At 49.3% G+C, this 19273-nt stretch overlaps 1 protein-coding gene across 5 annotated transcripts in view; it reads left to right on the top strand.

The window, feature by feature from the left end:
* The window catches only part of col11a1a (collagen, type XI, alpha 1a), a 376434-nt gene that overhangs the window by 135153 nt on the left and 222008 nt on the right, over positions 1-19273 (top strand). For all 5 annotated transcript variants that reach the window (XM_069939457.1, XM_069939458.1, XM_069939456.1 and 2 more), the window contains 3 exons: positions 5655-5708; positions 8460-8513; positions 11474-11527. In XM_069939457.1, the coding sequence (XP_069795558.1) occupies positions 5655-5708; positions 8460-8513; positions 11474-11527 (162 nt within the window). The remainder of the gene's footprint in view (positions 1-5654; positions 5709-8459; positions 8514-11473; positions 11528-19273) is intronic.

Below are 19273 nucleotides of genomic sequence, written 5' to 3'. Positions count from 1 at the left end.
ATCTGCAAGTATTCTCCTCCTCCAGTAAGCACAGGAGCCCGGGTGGTGGTTCCGTCAAACCAGATCAAAAGGAGCCCATGAGCTCCCTCATCAGCTTCACCGAGGCTCGGCAAGACCGAGGGCCAGAATGATCCCTGTGCTCCAGGGTGCAGTTAAAATCACCCCTGAGGATAAAAACATGCTCCCTAGCCCATAGAAGCCAGCAGCGCAGACACATCTTGGAACAGGCGCACCTGCATCAGGCCAGGCTCAGGGGCATAAACGTTAACCAGGTGAAACCGTATGCCGTCCTTGTACACGGCCAGCTGGAGCAGATGGCTGGGCACCAGCTCCTGAACCGTCAGGATCTCAGAATGGACGGTCAGAGCCTCCCCGCTCCAAGTGAAGCTGAGGTGACTCATGTAGACACCACCACTCCACACCCCCCCACCCCGTCACCATTCCAGGAGCCAATAGATTAATCTCCTGGAACATTGCGGGTCTCCTTTAGGAAACTCACCGCATATCTCCCATCCCTAAGGACCGAGAGGTGGGGGAACCTGCATCGCCAGAGCCCTAGGTAGAGGGAGAAGAGCTCCTTGCAGAGTCTCCCTTCACCATAATTGCAGGCAGCAAGGCCTGCAGGAGTGACTTGAATTTGCACAGCTCATTCCTCGTCAATTCCGACCCCTTCCCGGTCTTTTTGAGGATGTTATGGAGGGACGAGCAATCCCAGGGAGATCCGACCAGAGGGCGGCAACCAGCTGGTTTTTATTCTGTCTCCCCTGGGTGTCCTCCAGGAACTCCCTCACCTCACCCACAGTGATGGCCATGGACCCAGACCTGGAGACAAAGAGGTCCACCAGCTCTATGTCAAAGGAATCCTCATCACTGCACCTGATGCCTTGTCCTCCTCCAGGCAGGTGCCCCACAGACTGATGTGTTCACCTCAATCCACGTGGCAGGGACCAATGTAAGCCTTGATGCCCCTTGATCCAGGACCCCAGGCATGGCAGGGCTTGTGCCCCCTACACCACCACTTCCCAGTAAAGGCGACTCACACACCCTCCTGGAGTCCTAATGAAGGACACGTGTTGTCTAAGTCATGCCTGCCTCCACGCTCTGGTCCCCCTTCTTTACAGAATGAGTCGGTGACTTATGAACTGAATGGATGGGTGACACAGGGGCCATCTGTCCCCCACAGGAACCCTTGCCTTGATGGAGGCTATCATCTGGGAAACCACCACACTGGGCGACCCTCCTCCCTTGGGTAACCCCTGGATTCTGGGCTATCAACCCCATCGGGCGACCTGCACTCTGGGCATGCAGTCACACCAGAGGGTAGGTCCCCTCCCTCCCACTCAGCTGAATCCCCCACCGACTCTGGATATGTTTGCTGGGGAAGTGCAGCCCTGAAGGAAGGAAGATCAGCCCCCTCATGTGGCCTTGCCACCACAGGGCCATCCTCCACCTCCGAAAAGACACTCTCTGCGCATGCAGCCTTTACCAGGGGTAAATCCCCTTCCTCAGGCTCCCCCGTTCCCACTTCCACGGACACGTGTCACCTGTGCTTTTACCACCTACACAGAGAATTCCATCTCTGAGGAATCCTTGGCCTCTGACACCCTATCATTCTCCCCAACTTCCCCAGGCCCCTGTTGTCCTCCAGGGACTATCGGGTCCTCTGGGTCGGGCCTGGAGGAAACCATCGGCTCCTGCTCCTCTAGAGGAGGGGCCTGGAGGTGTTTGTCTTCCTCTGTTCCTTCCTCCCCTTAGCAGGAGTCCACCCCTCCCCACTGACATCCCTAACACCTGTCACCTCCACCTCAGGAAGGCTATCCGCCCCGGGGGGAGGAACAGCTGGAGGGGGTATAGCAGAAGGAGGGCCAGCTGTGCCACCCCACACCATCGAGGTGGAGGCAGAAGCTCGCTGGTTAGGGCACTCCCTCCAAATGTGCCCATACCCCTTCCATTCACGGAACCTCGGTCGCCTCATGGCCCAGTACACGGGATAAATATTCCCCTCTAAGACCACCTGGAACTGCCCCTCTGCATCCCTACCCTGCGCCAACTGCATAAAGACCAGCCTTTTAAAGCCATACAGTGACTTATAGTCAGGTATGAGGTTACATAGCGTCAGGGTGATACCGACTTCACCTCCCCCAGAAATCGCAGGGGAGGGAGAAGGGCTGCATCAGGAATGTGGGGTACATGGTAGATAGGACCCCCTTCTGGATGGGGGCTGTCACTGGCTCCACCGGGATGAAGAGCTCTCCCACTGACAGGCCCTTACTCAGGGGCAGGGACACCTCTTTGGTGGATGGCAAGAAGAACGTAGTCTTTCCATGAATTTTATCCACTGCAACATTAACCCCCCCCCCCACAACCCAGAGTCTGAGACAGAGCTTTTAAGCCACCTTCCAGACTGATGGATGGAGGTTTATTAAATGGTTCAGCATTGTCCAAAGTCTTTCATCTGAAGGGAGATGCCTCTGCAGGAGTTCGCCCCAGGAGCTGCAACTGTCCAAGGGGCGCCATCGTAGAGCTGCAGCTCGCCGTGATGAAAGTCCGACGCAGTCAGTAATTATCGCACCTGCTGATCCTTCCACCAGCAGAGCCCACAATCAATCATTCTCCAAAAGAGCAGAGCAGGGAAGGGAGTTTCCACAGGAATGTCTGTGCACTGACAACTGCAGCGCTGTTCTTCTCGAGCGCAGGGGGAATGTCTGCCTCCGGGTCAGCCCGATTCTTCTCTGGCCTCACGTGTCCAAGGAGCTGTCGGGAATCCCTGTCCCCCAGCCGTCCTGAGCGAGAGTCCTCAGTTGGGAGTGGGGTTACTGATGATAAAGATCTAACTCCCATTGAAGTCTAGAAACTGCTTTGGCAATCTGCCAGCCACTGTGGCTCCCACAGCCCTCAGGCCCAGTCAAAGACTGCAGAGCAAACTCTTCTTTATCCCTCCAGAAATTACCACTGCTGGGCTGAGAATGAGCTCCCAGACTTTTCAGTGACCCCTGCACTTCCACTTACCAATTTTTAAAACCATAAATTCTTAGTCGACCATAGAGCTCACGTAGTTCCGCCCCTCCCACAGTGTGACCCCCCACAGTCTTGCCCTCCCACATTGTGACACCCCCCTCAGTTCTGTCCCTCCCACAGTGTGACACCCCCCAGTCCTGCCCCACCCACAATACTCCCTCCCTCGGTATCCCCTCTCAGTATCCCCTTCTTCAATACCCCCGTCAGTACCACACTCAGTACCCCCTCCCTCAGTATCCCCTCCCTCAGTTCTGCCCCTTTTTGTTTGCCTTTGACAGTAAATTAATTCCAACGAATAATAATCCATAAGGAACAAGAACTGCATTCGTTTACAATTCAGTCTAGTTACACAAAACTTAAGTTACAGTCAGATACAGGATTATATAAGAGTGGCCCAGTTAGTGTAGCAGTAAGCGCAACACCTTTACAACGCCAGTGATCGTGACCGGGGTTCAAATCCATCACTGTAAGGAGTTTGTGCATTCTCCCCGTGTCTGTGTGGGTTTTCCCCAGGGACTCTGGTTTCCTCCCACCATTTAATTTAATTGGATGTAATTGGGCTGCATGGACTCATGGGCCAAAATGACCTGTTACTGTGCTGTATGTCTACATTTTAAAAAAATTAACATTTAAAAATTTATCTCAATCGATATTGTCAAACTTGGGGGGCCAAACGTTCCCGGAGACCCTCCACATTGCCTGTGAGCACTGAGTGGTCCATCTCCAGGAATACTCGGCCACACAGGTGTCCTCAGCAGAGGGGCAAGTAGTCAGCCCGAGCTAAACCCTCAACTGCCCACTGCCTGGGCCCATGGATGGCCATCCTGGGCTGAACCAGAACCAGGCCAACGAGGACATCCCTCGACCGATCCTCCCTCCTTCGCTCCATGTGCCCAAAGATCAGGAGCGTGGGGCTGAAATGCAGCCAGAAGTTGAGGAGCAACCCCTTCAAACACACGAGCAGGGACTGCACCCTCACACACTCCATATCCCTGTGCAACACAGTCTCAACTCAAAGTGAGTCCTTGTACAGGTACATGATCCTTTATCCGGAACCCTTGGGGGACAGTGTGTTCCGATTTTTCTGGATTTTGGAAAGCCCACCTGAGTTGTGCTGCCGTATCCACCCCCACCCCTTTACAGTCGCCCAGCTGTCTCCTCCGACCACCGGTCCCTCGGCCCTCTCACCCGACCACCGGTCCCTCGGCTGCCCTGCAGACTTCCCCAACCGTGTTCCTCGGCCGCCCGGCCGTCTCCCCCAACCGTGGTCCCTTAGCAGTCTCCCCCGACAACCGGTCCCTCGACCACCCGGCAGTTTCCCCCAACCACGTTCCTCGGCCGCCTGGCAGTCTACCCCGGCCATCTCTCCCGACCGCCGGTCCCCACTTGCCGGATTTTGGAGCTTTCCGTATTTTAGATATCCGGATAAAGGATCGTGTATCTGTAGCGACTCAACTCATGATGAGATCCACCACCTTCAGGTTTCATAGGTAAATCATGATTTCCCCTCCATTTTCACAATTACTGTAATGGCCGGGGTCCCATCGCTCCCCACCATGGGGGTGTGGAGTTTTTATCGGGGGGTTGGGGGTGTGAGTGTTTATTGGGGGGGTTGGGGGTGTGAAGTGTTTATCGGGGGGTTGGGGGTGTGGAGTTTTTATCAGGGGGTTGGGTTGTGGAGTGTTTATCGGAGGTGGTTTGGGGTATGGAGTGTTTATCGGGGGGGTTGGGGGTGTGAGTGTTTATCGGGTGGTTGAGGGAGTGAGTGTTTATCAGGGGGTTGGGTGTGTGAGTGTTTATCTGTGGGGGTTGGGGGTGTGGAGTGTTTACCCGGGGTGGGGGTGTGTGGAGTGTTTATCTGTGGGGGTGTTTATATGGGGAGTGTTTATCCATGGGGGTGTTTATGCACGGGGGTGTATATACGGGGTGTGTTTATGCATGGGGGTGTTTATCCATATGGGTGTTTATACGGGGGGGGTGTTTATACGGGGAGTGTTTATCCATGTGGGTGTTTATCTGTGGGTGTGTTTATCCATGGGGGTGTTTATCCGTGGGTGTGTTTATCCATGAGGGTGTTTATCCATGGGTGTGTTTATCCGTGGGGAGTGTTTACCTGTGCGGGTGTTTATCCGTGGGGAGTGTTTATCTGTGGGGGTGTTTATCCATGGGGTGTTTATCCGTGAGTGTGTTTATCCATGAGGGTGTTTATCCGTGGGTGTGTTTATCCATGGGGAGTGTTTACCTATGGGGGTGTTTATCCATGGGGAGGGTTTATCTGTGGGGGTGTTTATCTGTGGGGGTGTTTATACGGCGAGTTTTTAACAGTGGGGGTGTTTATACGGGGGGGAGGTGTTTATCAGGGTGGGTGTTTATCTAGTGTGTGGTTGGTTCTCCATGGGTTGTTTCTCTGAGTGGTAGGGGTGTTGAATGTTTATCTGTGGGGTGTTTATCTGTGGAGGGGGGGAGGTGATTTTACAAGGGGTGTTTATACTGGGGCTGTTGTCTATAGGGGTGTTTATCCAGGGGTGTGGGGTGTCATCTGTGTGGGTATTTAGCAGGGTGTGGAGAGGGGTGTAGGTGTCTCCCTCTCTCACTCGTCCACTTTGCTGATCTCACACTTTTTTTTCCATCCCTAGGGAATTCCAGGCAGTCCGGGGCTGAAGGGTGATGTGGGTGACACCGGTCCCCAGGTATGTGTGCCTACGTTTCATTCTGGGCCGTGTCTACACAGGATGAAGGAGCCATCCTAGGACAGGGAAGCTGAGGGCAGGGTGAAAGTCCCAACCCATGGTGGGGTGTGTACTAGGTGGTCATGGCCAAGCCAGGGTGAAGGACTACAGGGTGGGGGTGGATGGTAGGAGAGGAAGGGGGAATACTGAAAGGGATCAAGGAATGGGGAGTGGTGGGGGAGTGAATGGGATCCCTGGATCGGCTGCTCTCAGCCCTGAGACTCTCCCTCATCCTGCATGTGACCCTGGGAGAGACCCTGGGTGTGACACTAGGTATGAACCTGGGTGAGAGACCCTGGGTGTGACTCTGAGTGTGCCCATAGAAATCATTGCAGCACAGAAACAGGCCCCTTCTAGTCTGTGCCAAACTTTTTTTTGCCTTGTCCCACTGACCTGCAGCCAGTCCATAGCCCTCCATACCTCTCCCACCCATGTACCTGTCCAAGTTCAAATTGACCCCGCATTGACCACTTCAGCCAGAAGCACGTTCCATATTCTACTTGAAGATGTTCCCATTAAACTTTTCCCCTTTCACTCTTAACTCACTTACCCTTAGCAGTAAAATCCTATCCACATTTACTCTGATATCCCCCTCATAATTTTAAATAACTATCAAATCTCTACATTCCAGGGAATAAAGTCCTAACCTGTTTAACCTTTCCCTGTAACTCAATTCCTGAAGTCCGGGCAACATCCTAATAAATCTTCTCTGCACTCTTTCTATCTTATTGATATCTTTCCTGTAGTTCGGTGACCAGAACTGCATATTATTCTTCAAATTTGGCCTCACCAATGTCTTAACATCCCACAATGTCACATAACATCCCAACTCCTGTACTCAATACTTAGATTTATGAAGGCCAAGATGTCAAAAGCTCTCTTTACAACCCTGTCCACCTGTGATGCCACTTTCAGGGAATTGTATATCTATATTCCCAGATCCCTCTGTTCAGTGCCCGACCATTCACCGTGTACGTCCTTTCTTGGTTTGTCCTTCAAAAATGCAACACCTCACACTTGTCTACATTAAATTCCATCTCCTATTTTTAAGTCCATTTTTACAGCTGGTCCAGATCCCTCTGCAGCTTTGAAAACCTTCTTTGCTGTCCACAATTATGTCCAATCTTAGTGTCATCTGCAAACTTGCTGATACAATTTCCCACATTATCATCCTGATCATTGATATAGATGACAAACAACAATGGTCCCAGTACCAATCCCTGAGGTACCACTAGTCACAGGCCTCCAGTCTGAGAAGCATCATCCACCACTACTCTCTGGCTTCTCCTTTCCAGCAGCCATTGTCGAATCCAGTTCACTACTTCACCAGGAATACCGAGCGTCTGAAGCTTCCTGACTTACCTCCCATGTGCGACCTTGTTAAAGCCCATATAGACAACATTCAAAGGCTTTCCTGCATCAACTTTTCTGGTAACCTCCTCTAAAAACTCTATAAGATTGGTTAAACACAACCTACCATGCACAAAGCCATGTTGACAATCCCTAATCATTTTCTGGCTATCCAAATAATTGTATATCCGATCTCTCAGAACACCTTCCAATAATTTATCTACTACTGACATCAGGCTCACCAGCCTATAATTTTCAGGGTTACATTTGGAGCCTCTTTTAAACAACGGAACAATGTGAGCTACCCTCCAATCTTCTGGTGCTACCCACGTGGCTAAGAATATTTTAAATATTTCTGCCTGAGCTCCTGCAATTCTACACTCATTTCCCTCAAGGTCCAAGGGAATATCTTGTCAGGTTCTGGGGATTTATCCACCCTGAAAACATCAAATACTTCCTCCTCTTTAATCTGTATTTGTTCCCCTGCACATACTTCTGTCACCTGTCCTGTCTCATTCCCTAATAGGAGATCCAGTATTCCCCTCTCTCTAGTTGGTATCTCTATACAGTAAAATTCCTGTTATCTGGAATTTGAGCATCTGGTAAAATAAACAAGTAAAACAATAAAGTTTAAAATTAATGCATCCTAGTAGCTCGTTCATCAATCACACAACACACCATCTGGCAGCAACCAGCAAATTCTAAAGCAGAGAAGCCCGGAACATTAAACTGCCCCTCCTGCAACCAAGTTTCACTAATGGCCACAATGTCATAATTCCATGTCCTTTCCTACTATCCTCCCTGCAAGGAGATCGCTGCACCTGAGAACATTTCCACCACGTTCAACCCGCCGACTTCTGACAGTGCAGGCAATTTTCAAATCATCTTTTCCCTCCTCCACTCCTCCATCTGCTCTGACCCTCTGGTTGAAACCCACCAGAGCAAATCTAGCAAACTTTCCCGCAAGGGTATTAGTCCCTCTCCAGTTCAGATGCAAACTATCCATCTGAACAGGTCCCACCCTCCCTGGAAGAGCCCAATGATCCAGAAACCTGAAGCCCTCCCTCCTACACCACGACTTTCGCCACGTGTAAAGCTGCATTATCCTTCTATTTGCTGGTGTGATCCTGGTCTGACTCTCAGAATTAAGGGCAAGATGAAGAAGTAAGGAAGCTTGGTTTTGGAGAGATACTGAGTTGCTGGTTATGAAGGAGGATATTCCCAATAGGGTAGAGACAGCAATGAACAAATGAGGTCTTTGTGGTATTAAAGAAGGAAATCAGAAGGTTGTGACACTCTTTGTGTCACTGGGTACGATGATGTGTTGTGATCTTGACACAACCTGTTTCCCATCTGTTTCAGGGTCCCCGTGGCATCCAGGGCCTGATGGGTTCTGTGGGAAGGCTGGGGAAGAGGGTAAGTCTCCCCCTCCACATTTCTATCTCCCCTTCCCCGTCGCCACATTCCCCATCCCCTCCCTCTTCCCATCCCCCCATTACCCGCGTATATCTCCCCCTCCCTGTCCCTATTAGAAACAGAGCCTCTGACCTTTGGCCAAGCAGTCACCCTAGTCAAAACACTGAGAAGTGCTATGCGATCCAGCGAAATACTGGAAACTGAAAAGAAAACACCCTTGAGTGCTGGAACCCTGAGGGGGGTGAAGGGACAAACATCTGGCAAGTGTTACTTCTGTAATAAGAGCTGGCACCCCAGACAGAAGTGTCCAGCTCGATTCGCTACTTGCAGCCACTGTGGGAAATATGGCCACTTTGTTAAAGCATGTAAGGCTGATAAGAAGAAGAAAAGAACCCAGAAAATTCATCCTAGAGCCGCTGGAATGGAAGACGACTGTGAAGGGGAGGAATCTTGAGACGAGCCCGCTGAATCAACTTCAAGTGACGGCGAGGTGAGATCAACACAAAATCCCCCTGTGATAGCTCAATTTTTTGTAAAGCTTGGGGGTTGCTACGGACTGGAACGGTCGACTCTGAAGGGGGAGGTGAATGGTGAAATTATCGAATGCTTCATAGACTCCAGCAGTTACATTCATGAAAAAGTTGCTGAAGCCTTAAATTTGAAGAGGTATCCTGTGAACCAACGGATATCGATGGCTTATAGTGAACTTAAAAAGACATGCTCAGCCGTGCAAAATGGATCCTCTAGTCCAGCCAGTTCATCTGCTGCACACTAATCCCAATTATGCCTACGTTAGATTTCCAGACGGGAGCATGGACACAGTACCCCTAAGAGATCTAGCCCTGCCTGGTTCACCCCCTCCGCACACCCCCATTCAGAATGATCTTGAGAGGTTGGACACATCACCCAACATACCTCCTCAAAGGGATGCGGTCCTAACTGATCCGTGTCTCCGACCTGTGACCCCTAGAAAGCATTCAAATTACCATGCTGAGACCCCCCAGTCTCACGTTGGTGATTCTGGAGCGAGTCCAGAAGTCCTGCCGTCTCAAACTATAGATCAGGGAACGGTACCAACACCACCAGCTTCCAAGGTCATCACTCCTGCACAGCCTCCACCTGCTGATAAGAAGGTCTTCTCGTGTTTGTAAAAAACCTGAGAGGCTACACTATTCGTAAACCTCTCATTATATTCTGATTGTATTGATAAATGCCAGCCTTGTTTTGGGAATGTCAGTCAATTCTCAATGCCATTTATTTAACTGTTTTGTGTTATGCTTGCAGTAGAATTGCTTGCTATTCTCGAAGTTGTTCTTTTAAACTTAATTCAACTTCTGCCCCGAGAGACTGTGGTAAATCTGTGTCATGCTGTCAATCTCTCACAATGCTTAGTCTGCACTAGTGGCTTTGGACTTGGATTATCTCTACCACCCAGGGCACACCCCCTTGACTATAACTGTGTACGCACCCATTATCATTCATTATTGTACTACTGAGTTTCTACAATAAAAGCCACGATATATGTTTAACTGCACTGCCTTTGATCTCTTCATTATCTGGCACATCAATCCCACACTCCCCGTATCTATCTCCCTCATGCCATTCCCACACTCCCCGTATTTATCTCCCCTTCCCCATCCCCACACTTCTCGTGTCTGTCTCCCCCTCTCTGTCCCACAATTCCTGTGTCTATCTCTCCCTGACCCCACACTCCCCGTATCTATCTCCCCTGCACTGTCCTCGCACTCCCCGTGTCTGTTTTCCCTGCACTGTCCCAACACTCCCCGGTCTGTCTCCCCTTCCCCGTCCCACACTCCTCGTATCTATCTCCCTCATGCCATTCCCACACTCCCCGTATTTATCTCCCCTTCCCCATCCCCACACTTCTCGTGTCTGTCTCCCCCTCTCTGTCCCACAATTCCTGTGTCTCTCTCTCCCTGACCCCACACTCCCCTTTCTATCACCCTCCCTGTCCCCACACTCCTCGTGTCTGTCTCCCCCTCCCTGTCCCACAATTCCTGTGTCTATCTCTCCCTGACCCCACACTCCCCGTATCTATCTCCCCTGCACTGTCCTCACACTCCCCGTGTCTGTTTTCCCTGCACTGTCCCAACACTCCCCGGTCTGTCTCCCCTTCCCCGTCCCACACTCCTCGTATCTATCTCCCTCATGCCATTCCCACACTCCCCGTATTTATCTCCCCTTCCCCATCCCCACACTTCTCGTGTCTGTCTCCCCCTCCCTGTCCCACAATTCCTGTGTCTATCTCCCTCTCCCCGACCCCACACTCCCCTTATCTATCTCCCCTGCACTGTCCCCACACTCCCCGTATCTATCTCCCCTGCACTGTCCCGACACACCCCGTGTCTAACTTCCTCTCTCCATCCCCACGCTCCCCGTGTCTGTCTTCCCTGCACTGTCCCCACACTCCCTGATCTGTCTCCCCTTCCCCGTCCCACACTCCCCATGTCTGTCTCCCCTCTCCGTCCCCACACTCCCCATGTCTATCTTCCTCGTCCCATCACCACCCTCTCTGCATCTATCACCCTCACCCCATCCCACACTCCCCGTATCTGTCTCCTTCTACCTGTCCTAACACACCCTGCGTCTGTCTGACCATCTCCACATTCCCCGTGTGTGAGCTTCAGTTTGTCCACAATCATCCTGTGTGCCTCATCCACTATCAATATTTCCATCTCCTTGATTTAAACACTCCCTCTGTTCCTCGGTACTCCCTAAGGCCAGGCTGGGTGTGTGGCCCATCCTACTGTTGTCATCCTGTTCAACACTCTGCAGAACCCCAGGACCCCATTCTTCATGCTGCAGGTTGAAGAATCGTTGGTCCTCCTGAAGTGCATCAACTTGCACTGGTCGGGCTCACCTTTCGTAGCGACTGTACAGACTGGCTGATGCACAGCTTCCCCCTCCCTTCATTCTCCTCTCATGAGTTGTTTTTGCAGGGACGTCCAGGAGCGGATGGGGCCCGTGGAATGCCAGGAGAGCCTGGATCGAAGGTAATTCCACAGCAATGTTAGGAGAGCAGGGAGCGATCATCTATGTGGGGCACAAGCCTCAGCCATAGGTAGAGGATTGAAGTAGGAAAGAGGTGGAACTCCTGAAGGAGGAGATTCAGCATCGTGTTGGAATGTGACCATGATGGGAAGTGTGGGAGATATGTCAGCATCGTGTTGGGATGTGACCATGATGGGAAGTGTGGGAGATACGTCAGCATCGTGTTGGGATGTGACCATGATGGGAAGTGTGGGAGATATGTCAGCATCGTGTTGGGATGTGACCGTGATGGGGAGTGTGGGAGATACGTCAGCATCGTGTTGGGATGTGATCGTGATGGGAAGTGTGGGAGATACGTCAGCATCGGGTTTGGATATGACCATGATGGGGAGTGTAGGAGATACGTTAGCATTGTGTTGGGATGTGACCGTGATGGGAAGTGTGGGAGATATGTCAGCATCGTGTTGGGATGTGACCGTGATGGGGAGTATGGGAGATACGTCAGCATCGTGTTGGGATGTGACCGTGATGGGGAGTGTGGGAGATACGTCAGCATCATGTTGGGATGTGACCGTGATGGGAAGTGTGGGAGATACGTCAGCATCGTGTTGGGATGTGACCGTGATGGGGAGTGTGGGAGATATGTCAGCATCGTGTTGGGATGTGACCGTGATGGGGAGTGTGGGAGATATGTCAGCATCGTGTTGGGATGTGACCGTGATGGGGAGAGTGGGAGATACGTCAGCTCTGTGTTGGGATGTGACCGCGATGGGGAGTGTAGGAGATACGTTAGCATCGTGTTGGGATGTGACCGTGATGGGGAGAGTGGGAGATACGTCAGCTCTGTGTTGGGATGTGACCGCGATGGGGAGTGTAGGAGATACGTTAGCATCGTGTTGGGATGTGACCGTGATGGGAAGTGTGGAAGATACGTCAGCATTGTGTTGGGATGTGACCGTGAAGGGGAGTGTGGGAGATACGTCAGCTCTGTGTTGGGATGTGACCGTGATGGGGAGTGTGGGAGATATGTCAGCATCGGGTTGGGATATGACCATGATGGGGAGTGTAGGAGATACGTTAGCATCGTGTTGGGATGTGACCGTGATGGGAAGTGTGGGAGATACGTCAGCTCTGTGTTGGGTTGTGACCGTGATGGGGAGTGTGGGAGATATGTCAGCATTGTGTTGGGATGTGACCGTGATGGGGAGTGTGGGAGATACGTCAGCTCTGTGTTGGGATGTGACCGTGATGGGGAGTGTGGGAGATATGTCAGCATCGGGTTGGGATATGACCATGATGGGGAGTGTAGGAGATACGTCAGCATCGTGTTGGGATGTGACCGTGATGGGAAGTGTGGAAGATACGTCAGCATCGTGTTGGGATGTGACCGTGATGGGGAGTGTGGGAGATACGTCAGCTCTGGGTTGGGATGTGACCGTGATGGGGAGTGTGGGAGATATGTCAGCATCGTGTTGGGATGTGACCGTGATGGAAAGTGTGGGAGATACGTCAGCATCGTGTTGGGATGTGACCGTGATGGGGAGTGTGCGAGATAGGTCTGCATCGTGTTGGGATGTGACCGTGATGGGGAGTGTGGGAGATATGTCAGCATCGTGTTTGGTTGTAAACGTGATTGGATGTTTTGCATATACCTAAGATTTGTGTCAGAATTGGACAGGTTGGAAGTTATTGAGATGCTTCTATCAGGTTTCCTCTGATTCTTTGATGCTCCAAAGAAAACAGTCCAGTGGAGAGCAGCCAGTGTGTGGGTGGCCCAGTGTAGGAATGGGACTTGGAGGCTTTGGTGAGTGCAGGCTGGGGAAATGCTTGATTCCTATGAGGTATGGACAAATTAGGTATTGTTTTTTAAATTAGGAAGAATGATTGTCCATCTAGGGCAGTCGAATGCTCCATTTTCAGGATGTGGGACATCTGAGACAACACAATTGTTGCTTAATGACCTCACGTGCATGAGCTTATTCAATTGCAGTTCCTTGGAGACCAAGTTGGGGAACTGGAGCTGAAGCTGGATAATCTCCAAATCATTTGGAAGGCTGAGGCTGTGATAAAGAGGAGCTTCAGGGTGACAGTCACCTCTAGAAGGCAGGATGCAGGTTATTGGGTGACTATTAGCAGAGGGAAGGGAAGTAGGTAGACAGTGCAGAGGCCCCCAGTAGCCATTCCCCTCAACAATAAGTATACTACTTTGGATACTGTTGGACAGGACAATCTACCAGGGACACGACTCTGGTGCAGAGGCACCTCAGATCAAAAGGGAAGGAAGGAGAAGAGGAGAGCTATGGCGATTGGGGACTCGTTGGTCAGGGAAGTGGATAGGAGGTATTGTGAATGAGATTGTTTTCCATGGATAGTATGTTACATCCCAAATGCCAGGGTCAGGGACGTCTCTGATTGAGTTCACTGCATTCTGGTGGGGGTGGGCGAGCACCCAGATGTCATGGTCCTTGTGGGGACCAATGCCATCGAAGTAGTAATGAGGTCCTGAAGAGGGAATAGAGTGAGTTAGGTAAGGAGTTAAAACGAAGGACTTCAAGGTGTGTAATCTTAGGATCGTTACCTGGGCCATGTTCCAGAGAGAGGGTAGAACAGGAGGTTGTGGCAGATGAATGTGTGGCTGAAGAGTTGGTGCAGGGACAGGGGTTCAGATTTCTGGATCATTGGGATCTCTTCTGGGGAAGGTCTGACCTGTACAAAAAGGACGGGCTGCACCTGAACTGGAGGGAGACCAATATCCATAGAACCACAGAACATTACAGCACAGAAACAGCTCCCTGCAGCCCAAACCATTTTTTTTGCCCAGTCCTACTGACCTGCACTCAGTGTCCTCCATACCTCTCCCATCCATGTACGTGTCTAAATTCGACTTAAATGTTAAAATTGAGCCCATATTCGCCACTTCAGCTGGCAGCTCGTTCCATACTCCCACCATTCAGTTGCAGTTCCTTGGAGTTCCCCCTAAACGTTTCGCCTTTCACCCTTAACCCATGTCCTCTGGTTTGTATCTCACCTACTCTCAGTGGAAAAAGCCGACCTCCATTTACTCTGTCTGTCCCCCTCATCATTTTAAATACCTCGATCAAATCTCCCCTCATTCTTCTACACTCCAAGGAATAAAGTCCTAACCTGTTTAACCTTTCCCTGTAACTCAGTTCCTGAAGTCCGGGCAACATCCTAATAAATCTTCTCTACTCTCTTTCTATCTTACTGATATCTTTCCTGTAGTTCGGTGACCAAAACTGCACACAATTCTCCAAATTTGTCCTCACCAAAGTCTTATACAACTTTACCATTACATCCCAACTCCTGTACTCAGTACTTTGATTTATGAAGGCCAATATGCCAAAAACTCTCTTTATAACGCTATCCACCTATGATGCAACGTTCAGAGAATCACATATCCATATTCCCAGATCCCTCTGTTCTCCCGCACCCCTCAGTGCCCGACCATTCACCGTGTACGTCCTTTCATGGTTTGTCCTTCCAAAATGCAACACCTCACACTTGTCTGCATGAAGTGTCATCTCCTATTTTTAAGCCCATTTTCCCAACTGTTCCAGATCCCTCTGCAAACTTTGAAAACCCTAATTCTTTGTGTGATCTGTAAATTTGCTTATCCAATTTACTACATTATCATCCAGATCATTAATATAGATGATAAACAACAATGGTAAGGGGGCTAGGCTCTGTGAGAAGATTGGGAGGGAGGGGGGAGAGGCTCCGTGAGAAGATTGGGAGGAGAGGGGACAGGCTCCGTGAGAAGCCAGAGGAGATGGATGAAATGTTAAACATTTTTTTTTCTTCAGTATTCTCTAAGGAAAAGAATATTGAGCCAGATGAAGTGAAGAAATATGGTAGGGAGCTCATGGATAATATAAAGATTAATGAGGAGATAGTGTGGGCTATATTGAAAAAGATCAGGGTGGATAAATCTCCAGGTCCCGACAAAATATTCCCTAGGTCCCTGAGGGAGGTTAGTGAACAAATAGTGGGGGTGTTGATGGAAATACTTAAAATGTCACTGGCCATGGGGGAAGTGCCAGACGACTAGAGGGTGGCTCATTTTGTTCTGCTATTCAAAAAAGGATCCAAAAGTAGACCTGGTCATTCTAGGCCTGTAAGTCTGATGTCAGAGATGGGTAAATTAATGGAAAGTGTTCTTAGAGATGGTAAATACAACTATTTGGAAAGACAAGGATTATTGGAGTCGTCAGCATGGTTTTGTACATGGTAGATCATGTCTAACAAATCTTATAGAGTGTTTCGAGGAGGTTACTAAAAAGGTTGATGAGGGGAAGGCGGTGGATGTTGTCTCTTTGGACTTTAGTAAGGCTTTTGATAAGATTCCCTATAAGATGTTAGTAAGGAAGGCATTAGGTATTAATGATGAAGTAGTGAAATGGATTTAACAATGGTTGGATGGGAGATGCCAGAGAGTAGTGGTGGAAAATTGTCAAATTGGAGGCCGGTGACAAGTGGATTTGCCTCGGGGATCGGTACTGGATCCACTGCTGTTTGTCATATATATTAATGATCTAGATAATAGGGTGGTAAATTGGATTAGTAAATATGCAGATGACACAAAGGTTGGCAGCATTGTGGACAGAGAGGAAAATTATCAAAGCTTACAGGGTGATATAGGACAGTTAGCAGAGTGGGCTGAACGATGGCAGATGGAGTTTAATACTGATAAATGTGAGGTGCCTCATTTTGGTAGGACTAATCAAAACAGGTCATACATGTTAAAATGGTCGACAATTGAGGAGTGCAGTGGAACAAAGGGATTTAGGAATCATGGTACATAATTCTCTGAAAGTTGAATCACATGTGGACAGGGTGGTGAAGAAGGCATTTAGTACGTTGGCTTCATAAATCAGAGTGTAGAACACGGGAGTTGGGATGTTATGTTGAAATTGTATAAGGCATTGGTGAGGCCAAATTTGGAATATTGTGTGCAGTTTTGGTGGCCGAATTACAGGAAAGATATAAACAGAATAGAGAGAGTTATGATGAGAATGTTGAGGGGTTCAGGGTTTGAGATTTGGGGAACAGTTGAGCAGGCTGGGTCTTTATTCTCTGGAGTGTAGAAGGTTGAGGAGTAACTTGATAGAGGTATTCAAAGTTATAAGGAAGACAGATGGAGTCAATGTGGACAGGGCTTTTCCACTGAGAGTGGGTGAGATTCAAACAAGAGGGCATGGATTGAGAGTAAAAGGGGAAAAGTTTAGGGGAAACATAAGGGGGAATTTCTTCACACAGAAAGTGGTGGGGGTATGGAATGAACTTCCAGCAGTGGTGGTAGAAGCGAAATCGATGTTAATATTCAAGGATAGGTATATGAATGATAGAGGTGTGGAGGGTTATGGGCCAAATGCGGATCAGTGGGACTGAGTGGGAGAAGATGTTTGGCATGGACTAGTAGGGCCAAACTGGCCTGTTTCTGTGCTGTAAATGGTTATATGGTCCCAGTACTGATCCATGAGACACACCACTAGTCACAGGCCTCCAGTCAACGAAGCAATCATCCACCACTTCTCTCTGGCTTCTCCTGTCCAGCCATTGTTGAATCCAGTTTACTACTGCACCATGACTGGAGGCTTGTGGGAGTGACTGGTGGAATACCTAAAAGATCAGTGCTGGGACCATTGTTGTTTGTCATCTGTATCAATGATCTGGATGATCATGTGGTCAATTGGATCAGCAGGTTTGCAGATGACATTAATATTGGACGTGTTGTGGACAGTGAAGAAGGTTTTCAAAGTTTGCAGAGGGATCTGGAGTAGCTGGAAAAATGGGCTGACAAATGGCAAATGGAATTTAATGCAGACAAGGGTGAGGTGTTTCATTTTGGAAGGACAAACCAAGGTAGGACGTACACAGTAAATGGTCGGGCACTGAGGAGTGCAGTAGAACAGAGGGATCTGGGAATATAGATACATAATTCCCTGAAAGTAGCATCACAGGTGGACAGGGTTGTAAAGAGAGCTTTTGGCATATTGGCCTTCATAAATCACAGTATTGAGTTCAGGGGTTGGGATGTTATGGTGAAGTTGTATAAGACATTGGTGAAGACATATTTGGGGAATTGTGTGCAGATTTGGTCACTGAACTAAAGGAAAGATGTCAATAAGATAGAAAGAGGGCAGAGAAAATTTACTCAGATATTGCTGGAACTTCAGGAACTGAGTTACAGTGAAAGGTTAAACAGGTTTGGACTTTATTTCTTGGAGAGTAGAAGAATGAGGGAGATTTGATCGAGGTATATAAAATTATGAGGGGGACAGACAGAGTAAATGTAGGTCGGCTTTTTCCACTGAGGGTGGGTGAGATACAAACCAGTGGACATGGGTTAAGGGTGAAAGGGGAAAGCACAGTAATGGCCTTCTGTTGTGCTGACCCATATATTCCTTAAAAAAAAGTCCTAAACCTTCTCTAACCTGTAACCCTCTATTTTTCTTCCATCCATGCGCATGTCTAAGTCTCTTAAATGCCCCTCATGTTCCAGCCTCCACCACCATCCCCACCAAGGCATTCCAGGCCCCCACAACTCTATGTAAAAAAAACACCCCTGATGACTCCCCTAAACTTTCCTCCCTTCACTTTGTACTCGTGTCCTCTGCTATTTGCTGATCCTGCCCTGGGAAACAGGCACTGGTCATCCAGCCTATCTAAGCCTCTCATAACCTTGTAGACCTCTATTGTCTCCTCTCATCCCTCGACGCTCCAAAGAAAAAAACGCAGCTCTGCTAGCCTTACCTCTTAAAAATTATTTTCCAATCTGCGAAACATCCTGATAAATCTCCTCTGCTCCCTCTTCACAGCTTCCACTTCCTTCCTCTAATGAGGTGACCAGAACTGGACACAATTCTCTAAGTGGGGTCTCACCAGAGATTTGTAGAGTTGCAACATGACCTCTCAACTCTTGAACTCAATTCCCCCCCCCCGTGTATTAATGAAGCCCAGCATGCTATTGGCCTTCTTAACTATCCTTTTAACCTGTCGGCATACTTGAGGGATGTATGGATTTGAACCCCATGGTTCCTCTGTTCATCCACACTCTTAAGTAACTGACCATTAACCCTGTACCCAGCTTTCTGGTTTGACCTTCCAAAATGCATTACCTCGCACTTAGCCAGATTGAAGCCCATCTGCTACTTTTCTGCTCAACTCTGCATCCTGTCTATATCCTCTTGTAACCTTCAACAACCTTCAGCTCCATCCACAACTCCTCCAAACTTTGTGTCATCTGCAACTTACTGCCTCTTCATCCAGGTCATTTATAAAAATCACAAAGAGCAGGGGTCCCAGAACAGATCCCTGCAGCCCCTCCACTGGTCACTGACCTCCAAGCAGAAAACTTTCCTTCCACCACTACTCTCTGCTTTCTTCCTGCAAACCAATTTTTTATCCACACAGCCAAGGTTCCATGGATCCCATGCCTCATGACTTTCTGGATGAGTCTCTCATGGGCACCTTGTCAAATGTCTTACTGAAACCTATGTAGACCACATCTACCACCCGACCCTCATCAATTTCTTTTGTTACCTCTGCAAACAACTCATTGAGGTTTGTGAGGCATGACCTTCCCTGGACTTCTCCAAATGCTCATAGATCCTATCCTAAAGAATCTTCTCCATTAGTTTACGCACCACTGACGTAAGACTCATCGATCTATAATTCCCAGGATTCTCCGTTACCTTTTTTAAACAAAGGGACTACATTTCCCATTC

This window comes from Narcine bancroftii, chromosome 5 (assembly GCF_036971445.1).
Source record: "Narcine bancroftii isolate sNarBan1 chromosome 5, sNarBan1.hap1, whole genome shotgun sequence".
NCBI lineage: Eukaryota > Metazoa > Chordata > Chondrichthyes > Torpediniformes > Narcinidae > Narcine > Narcine bancroftii.
This window is presented reverse-complemented; position numbering and strand designations above follow the sequence as displayed.